Genomic DNA, 9,115 nt, shown 5'->3' with positions numbered 1-9,115 from the left:
ACTAGAATTTATACATATAAATCAATATAGTTTATACTTACTTCTTTTAAAATTTGCATACATAAATTAATAAAATTTATTTATTAAAAATAATTTAGTATTTATACTAATCAAATAATAACAAAAATTACAAAAAATTGCTCATCTCAATATTTTTATTTTTTTATTATTTCTAAAATGTAGAATATAAAATACTTACTGTCTTAACTAGTAAGAAGAATAATAAATATTCATGTCACGTGTTTCATTCTTTTTTTTTTTCCTTTCTCTTTGAACTATGAAATTAAATTTGATATGTATGATGTTATGCTGTCGTTTTCTTAATCACAACTTTCAATTTTTCATGTGTCAAGCCCATTTTCATGTGCCCTTTCATCTTTCAATTCCAAATTAAAAATATGATATTTTTATTCTCTATCATGTGATAATAAAAATCCTTTGAATATGTTTATTGAGAAGCCATCGTTCATGAGAAAAAGTTAAAATAACGTAAAATAAATATCATAGCAGAATCAAAGAGTTTTAAATTTTGATATAATAATTTTACACATTTATTATTCAATCAATTGATCCTACATTTTTAGTGAAATTATAAATTAGTCCTTACATTTTAAAAATTTATAACTAGATTTTTAAAGAAAATTAAAATTTATAATTTAGTCTTTACCATTCAAAAAGTGTTGATTTAATAGAATATTTTCAGCATATGCTAAAAATATTCTGTTAAAATGGAGAATATTTTGTTAAATCAAATACTTTTTGAATGGTAGGATCTAAATTACAAATTTTAATTTTCTTTAAAGATTTAATTACAAATTTTTAAAATGTAAAAATTAATTTATAATTTTACTGAAAATATAGGAATTAACGGTATAATTTAACTTTGATTATATGTCTTACAGTATATGGATTTTTTTTATATTCAAAATCTCTCTTTTGCAATAGTCATCAAATTTCTATTTGCATCCTTATTTTTTTTCTAAAGATATAAAGATATTTATTATAAAAAAAAATCCTTATTTATCTCAATATCATGGTGGTTGACAAGGAGGACTTTTTGACCATGCATCTGATCTACTTAAATGTACTTAGGAGGAGTATGATTATTTGAGTGGGTCCCAAATCTAAGATGATGATGTTGTAATGAACCAAGACATTCTGGGACCACTTTTTGGGTCTGAAATAAGTGCCTGGTTTTCTGAGTTGATGTCTAAGTCTAAGTGAACTGCTCCCTTTGTTATCTACTGCTTCTACGTGTCATTTTTTTCTTGATGTTTTCTACAACAATTAAGAGATTTATAAACTTTTTATTTATATGTATCACTTATGGCCTAATTTTTTTATATTAAAAAAATTATATATAATTCATCATCATAGATAATTAGTATATTTTTTAATATAGATTTTTTTTTAATTTTAAGTAACAAATCAGACCTTTAAATTTAAAGAAGTAGAAAAATATGAGAACCAGATTTTATAATGTATAAATCGAAGGATCCGATTTATATATGTTGAAATAAATTTTTTTCTACTGTTAGAATATAATTAGAATAAATTATGATCAATTAGTATTATTTAGTATATCTGATCAATTAGTATATCATTCTAAAAAATTTGGATAGACAACTTGAATATACTAAATAATACTAATTTATCCTAATTAATTCTAATTATATTCTAACATCTACTTTAAAATAAATCAAAGAGTTCAATTTGAACATTTAAAATTTTTTTAATATTAAAATACAAATCTGAGAATTAAATTTATATATTTAAAAAAATTAAAATAAAAAATTCGAATCTTGGATTTTTTTTTTTAAATTGAAAGTCACAAATCTAAGCGCTCTCTACATAAAAAAAAACGTAAATTGTTTACATTATTTGAAAATATCATTAGGAGTCCAATAACAAAAATAAAAAGCGATCAATTCTGTAACAATAAATATTTTTGAAAGAAAATAATATTTTATGCATATTCATAAATATAAATTTTTTTAAAGGCAAACTTATTATTACTCGAGAAGAAGAGCATTCATAAATAATATTTTAGTTAATTGTTATTTAACAATTTTTTTCATGTCTTTTCCATTCTTCACAAAGAAAGAAAAAGAAGATATTTGACTAATCAATTTCTTCTTTTATTCTTATTTTTTGCTATATGTTGCCTATATGTAATATAACTTGTCTAATAATTGCACTCATGGAAATAAAGTTTAAGCAATTTATCTAGTTTAATTTATTTCTTTCTTCTCTCTTTTTTCCATAAAGTTATTAAATATTACTATAGTCTATAGTGTAATCTTTCTATTTTCCATTTTACCCTATATTGGCAACATGATTTTATATAATTAGATTCACTATTAGCCCTTCCATGTGTATCTTGCGTGCAAGGAAAAATTACATAAACTCAAACTCTCAAAGAATTACTAATAATAATTTGGATAAAGTATATTTTGAATTCCTAATATTTAGTTACATTTGATTTTATTTTTTATATTTTTTATTTGTGTTAAAATTATTTTTAAACGATAATTTTATATAAAATATTTCGGATAAAAAAATTTAGAGATAATTTTGATATAAATAAAAAATATTAAAAATAAAGTTGAATAAATAAAAAATCTCTTATATTTTAAAAGAATTCAAATGTCTTGCCTTTTAAAAAATAAAAAATATTTTTATATTTTTAATTCAAACAATAATTTATTTGTCTCCGAGATAAAAAAGTCGATCACATATTTATGGTCTATTCATTAATATATCATAATTTGGATTAGAATAAACTAGTTGTCACTCATGATGACCTTCAATCATATGTAGTCTGATATAAAAAGTTCTGAACAGATCGTGATTCTTTGAAAGCAAAAATGTTGTATTATTTGAAAGTAGCGAATATGATGAATATGTACTATATATTGAAAACAAATAGCACATGTTCGATATAAAAATGTGTTATTGGAACGTATAAATTGGGTTTTGTACATAAATAAAATAAAATAAAATAAATTTACATGATTTTCCTAAACAAAAATTATTCTCTTTCTATATTTATATAAATCTTGCTAGGATATTCTGTTTTAAATTTAAACACAAATGGTACTACACTACATTCAAATTTAAAAGTATTTATGGAAGAATTTTAAAAACAGTCCTAACTTTTTAAAATAAGTAATTAATTTATCAAACATAAATTATATTACCTCTAAAAAAAATTGTGAAACTAAATTTTAATATAAGATAAGCTAACAAATTCATAATCAAATAATAAATTTCATATTCATTTCAATTAATATTGTGCTTGGTTCTTCCAAATTTTAAAATAATCTACTTTATAAATGACATAATTTTTTTCCTTTAAAATTGCTATTTAATATATTTTCTTTTATTTTTAAATACTTCATCCGTTCAACTATATATTTAAGTATTTTTTGCAACTAAGTTGGTCCAAATATAATAAAAATCACTTTCATCACATCAACGTGTATCATAGATGCGCTTCAATAACGCAATTTTTTCGTCTTCGTTTTTTCTTTCTCCGTTTCTTCCTCATTCTTCTTTTAAATTTGCGCATACTGTGTATTTTTATTCTTCTTTTTCTTTTTCGTTATTTTTCTCTTCCGTTATCGTCATCACCAACAACACTAACATTTTATTAACATCGGTGATATCATTAAATAATTTTGGAACTAAAAATATTATCAAAACGAAACTATTGTATAATACTAAATGAATCAAAAATTGTCCTGCTTCTGATTTATTAGTAATTCAATTTAGATTTGAACAAACATTTAAAAAATTACTTAAAAAATAAGAAGAAGAAGACGCAACATTGAGAAAAAAGAAGTGTATACGAATTTGAAAGAAGAAGAAAGAGAAGAAGGAGGAGGAGACAAAAAAATACAAGAAGGAGAAGAAAAAAAAAAGACAAATAATTTAAAAAATTGTTATAACAACATAGTTATACGATTAGTAGAATTTTATTCATACTTCATATCAATATCAATGCATTACTCAAGAACATTGTAATATTAACTTAAATCACTTTTAACAGTATAATATAAAAAAAAGGGTAAAGTATTTTTTTGTTTCTGAAGTTTAACAAAAGTTTAAAAATATTTTTAAATTTTATTTTGTTTCAATTTTGTCCTAAAAAATTTCAATTTGCATCAAATATATTCTTAATAGCAAATTTTTCAAAAAATTTAAGACTAATTCAACAATAATTTCATAAAAATAACCCTCAACACAAACAAATTAAGTATAATTTTAATGCATTATTATTAAATTGATCTTAAATTTTTTTAAAAATTTAGTCATCTATAATATAATTTGATGCAAATAAAAAATTTTTAAGACAAAATTAAAACAAAATAAAACTTAAAAATATTTTTAAAAATTTTATCAAATTTTAAAAAAAATATACTTCATCCTAAAAAAAATTAGCCGAATAATTACACCAAATTTATCTTCGTATTTTAAAAAAAAAAAATCTGCATAAAGATTTTGAAGTCAACTTACCAGAGCTAATGAATTTACTTTTTACCCGTAGGCCGTACGTACAAAATACTAGAATGTAGTAGCTACTGGCTATGCGTAGTTGTAATAGTAACTTCACGAAACTTATATTAATAAAAGGAAAAATATATGTAACCAACTAATAATCAGTTAAAAATGGAACAACATAATTAATTATAATTAGTTTTATTAATTTATAATTTAATTTATTTGTTAAATTATTGTTGACCACATTAGTGTTAAGAGAGAATTACAGAACAAATACTTTGATCATTTATTAGTTGATTCCATATAATTAATTATGTTTTATTAATGCGTAACACATGAAACATAGTAATCATATCCAAAACCATCTAATTTACAAGAAAAAGAAACATTTGTATGTCTATTAATAACAATATTTCGTTACCAATTGACTGATTCTTGGCTTATATAGAGTTGGTTCCTAGCATTGTTGTTAATAAAATATTCTCATCAAAATTCAAAAAAAAGAAAGAGGTTGATATTGGCATGGAGCTGAGTGTCACACTTGGCGCGTGTCCTCACTCACCCCATGCTCTCGCGTGGACTCCATCTACCACGTTAACATGCATTTCTGAGCTCAAACAAAAAAAAAAGAAAGCTTGGCTCCCATTTCTCTCTCTTTCTCTCTCAACTCTTCACTTTCATTTCTTTCTCTCTGTCTTCTTCTCCTTCTCCAAACCTATAATTTCGTTCTTTCTTTCTTTATTTTTTATCCTTTCCTTTTCTATAATTCTAACTCTGTTTTCTCAGTTGCCCAAAGTGGTAAGCTTATATATTCTCTCTAATTTTCATATTTAATTCTGATTTTTCTCGTTTAGTTTTCCCCGCAAAATTAATTACTTGAGATCTTGCGATTTTCAGCTTCCATTTTAGCCGCTTTATCTGATCTTTTTCCTTGTTAGTTATACCTTTTTATCTTTATATGAATTTTCTCGCTCTTGTTATTGTTTGTGATGGTTTCTGATTCTGTGTTTGGTGCTCTGTTTAGGTGATTTGGGGAAACTTTGATTTGGGAAATGAACAAGGGACAGTCACCGGAGCCTCTAGATTTCTTCATCTGGACTGTTGAGGTTATTCATTTCTTCAATTACACTCACTCACTTGATTTATTTATTTCAATTATTGTTTTATATTTACCTCAAGTTTTAAGACTTAAAAAAATAAAAATAAAAATTGCCTTTTGATACTGTTTTTTCATAATTTGAATTTTTTAATATGTAGTTAGATCTATGTGACATTTAATTTAACTAAATTATGGGTGGATGAGCTAATTTTCTCTAAGTCTCTAATCTCTAAGGTAGTCTTGGTTGTGACCTAAGGAACTTGTGTTTGAATTTGATACCAATGATGTTATTAGAAGTAAGATTAACAATTTAGCATATCATTTCTTGTGTATCGCTCTTCCCTTTCTGTCTCTTTTTCAATTCAGAAATTCAGATAAATTTGAAGTAGGAAAACTTTGTGTTCTTAATGAGAAGCCAGGCTCTTGCTAATTAAGCTATTGATACTGTAAGAAATGTTTGTATTGACATGTATCTGCTTTGTTCGATTAATTTGTGTAAGGAAATTTTCTTCAATTCTTCAGTTTGATATTTCATAGAGTGAGATTATATGATATTTTTCTCTACAAAGCATCAAAGTACTGTCCAAATATTTGGTCATGCTGAATGCTTATACCTTTTCCCAAACACATTTATGGGAATAAATCTTCATTTTGATGATTTTCAGCTGCAACTGCAAAGCTATCTAGGTGCATCCTTTTAGGATACTCTTTTAAATCTGTTGTTCTGATTTTTGCTCTCAGTAGGATCAGGGCAAGCTTGGGCTTCGTGCTTGTGAGTTGTGACTGGTTGCGTTGTTAAGTAGGTTGTTAGAGCTATAAAATCATTTTATAGTTTGAACTTGTCTGATGTTGCATTAAGCATATCAAGATCATGATGTTGCAGCATTAATTGTTGGCTGGTGCTTTGTGCTAGTTTTAAAGTTGGCAACATAATGTCGTATTGTTATTAATCACTTCTATAATGCAGCAAGCTCACGAAGGGGTATATATATATTCATGTATGTTAACTCTATTTGGAATTGTTCACTTTACAAGAGAGTTTTGTTGAAGCAGACCTAAGCTTCATGAATACCTTTTCCTTCTTCTTTCTTGAGCTGGTGTAAAAATCTATGATGTAGGTCATTGGCAGTTATAAATTTAATTGACTAACAACAAGTTCTCTAGCTGATCCTTTTTGGTCTGGTTTATCAGGATGTTGGCTTGTGGCTGGAGACTATAAATCTTGGCAGTTACCGCCAAACTTTTAAAGAACATGGTGTTAATGGCGAATACTTGGAAGGAATGTCTATGTTCACAACTGAGCAGATCCTTCGTTTCATAAGACGCTGCCACATGAGGTGGGGAGACTTCATTACATTGTGCAAGGAATTGAGACGGATTAAAGGTATTCAATCTATCCCTTTCAAACAGTACACATACAAACACATGAAAATGAAATCTCTTTTTTCTTGTTTCCTCCTTGCGCTCATCACATAGATAAGGCTTGGTTGTCTTTGTTGCAATCATTTGTTTCACACCATTTGAACAGTCTAAGGAAACATGATCATGCTAGAGTTAGTGATCAATGGATATCTTGCAATCAATGTTCAATAGGGTCTAATCATATCAGATAATTTTCTTAGCTAAGTAATATTCAAATGACAGTTTCTTTGCAGCAATCCTCCATAGATGTGACAACTGACAACTATGTTCTGATTTGTTGGTTCAAAAGTCTGACCATGTGAAGCTCATTAGTTAAAACATCCTTTCCTTAAGCATATGATATGTTTATATATAAGGAGACATGAAATGTGCATATCCTTCTGTATCATTGTCTTGTACTCTGACTTTTTCTTAAAAGATGACGTCGTTGTTATCGCAACACTAAAATAGGAAGATGATGAAAATCTTAAAATCAGCAAGATGTTGTGGTTAAATGAACAAATATCCGCATCTGTTATGTGCTGCTAACTTGTACATATTTCTGTAGTGGCTTGTCTGAAAGGGGAGCAAAAGGTGCGGCGGCCGTGGTGGGCACCGGCATGCCTATCCACAGTGTTCTTAAAAGTTGCAAAATCCAACAGACAATCAAGAGTGGTTTCTTTGAAGCTGGAGCCATAGATGCAACACAACCACTGCCATGCGTGTACTTATAGCAATTTTCTTTTTGCCTAGAGCACAGAAGGTAGGAATTCACTTTTTTTGGTTTAGCCTTTTTTTTTTCATGATTCCACAAGGTGTATGTTTCTTTTCTGGAGAACGAGGTCCTTGTGTAATGATTTATGGTGCTGTGTAATTATGTATTCTCTCATATTATATGAACGAAAAATACTATATATGCCTTTACTCTTCAAGTTCAATTACTCTTTTGTCATGTACCCCCAAATGAAAAAAAAAGAAAAAAAAAAGAGAAAAACTCCTTTGTGACCAACTTTATAGTTTGTGTGTGATCCAAGAGTCACTGGCCATGTCCCATGATCATTCCCAATTGCTTATACATTTCCGAAGGCCAAAATATATTGTGGATTGATATCTTTATACTGAGTTAATCTCTTGTTATCTTCCTGAAGATACGGATTTATACAGAATTGATCAATATTACAGTTTTCTTTTCGCAATTTTTTCTTCTTTTTTGGACGTCATCTTTTGCAAATTAATATAGAGCTAACTACTACGTCAGCAAGTGAGTATAGTTACTTAGGTAACTACTAGTTCAATTCATTATCATGCAGATACAACATTACAAATAGCTTGAATAATGTGACAATGTGTACAATACTAGAACAGTACATTGTTTTCCTGAGAAGTCAAGTGGGAAAAAAAATATTGAAGCTCCATGTATTTTCAGATCTTCTTAGTGTGTGTTTGGATTTACGTTGGACAAACTGAAGTTTGAATAAAGTGATTTTGTAGAATTAATTTTGGGTAGAAGTGAGTTTGTACTAACGTGATTTATGTTTGACAAATGATAAAAATTAATATTTATTTATTAAATTAAAAATAATATATAAAATAACATATTTTAATACTCTTTTTAAGTACTCTTAATAATCTTATTTTTATTATTATTTTAGACTCTAATTTTTTACAAGTTATATTTTTATTATTATTTATAATTAATTTTTTATTTAACTTATCATTTCTAATAGGAACAATAATACATATTATAAAAAATAAAAATAATAAACAGTGCATCAAAATTAGAATAATTATTTTTATACTTTCAATATTTTTATTTAAAAAAAATTATGGAAAAATCAATAATAACTAGCAACAAACCTAAACGTACGTCTCACTTCCAGTGAACGAGCTTTTGGTATGTAAAATCACGTTAACGTTCGGAAAAAACAAAATTGCCAAACATCAAAGAACAGCGTTCAAAGCACTTAAACGCACTTTTATCCTCTTTATCGTGTTTCACAAACACACCCTTAATCCATTCATGTATTTCCACATTCGCATGAACCTCAAGGGACAAAAAAAGGTTTGACTATGTTTTACGCGAAGATAAATTTTTAGAAAAATGCTCTTTGT

At 26.5% G+C, this 9,115-nt stretch overlaps 1 protein-coding gene across 1 annotated transcript; it reads left to right on the top strand.

Moving 5' to 3' along the window:
- Nucleotides 1–5,146: 5,146 nt before the first annotated feature.
- Nucleotides 5,147–8,199, top strand: LOC107496087 (uncharacterized). The gene is made up of 4 exons (XM_016117287.3): nucleotides 5,147–5,301; nucleotides 5,528–5,609; nucleotides 6,794–6,986; nucleotides 7,572–8,199. Exons 2-4 carry the CDS (start codon nucleotides 5,556–5,558, stop codon nucleotides 7,700–7,702), a joined length of 378 nt encoding a protein of 125 aa, XP_015972773.1. The 5' UTR covers nucleotides 5,147–5,301; nucleotides 5,528–5,555; the 3' UTR covers nucleotides 7,703–8,199.
- Nucleotides 8,200–9,115: the final 916 nt, after the last annotated feature.

The sequence above is a fragment of the Arachis duranensis genome, chromosome 7 (assembly GCF_000817695.3).
Source record: "Arachis duranensis cultivar V14167 chromosome 7, aradu.V14167.gnm2.J7QH, whole genome shotgun sequence".
Lineage (NCBI taxonomy): Eukaryota > Viridiplantae > Streptophyta > Magnoliopsida > Fabales > Fabaceae > Arachis > Arachis duranensis.
This window is presented reverse-complemented; position numbering and strand designations above follow the sequence as displayed.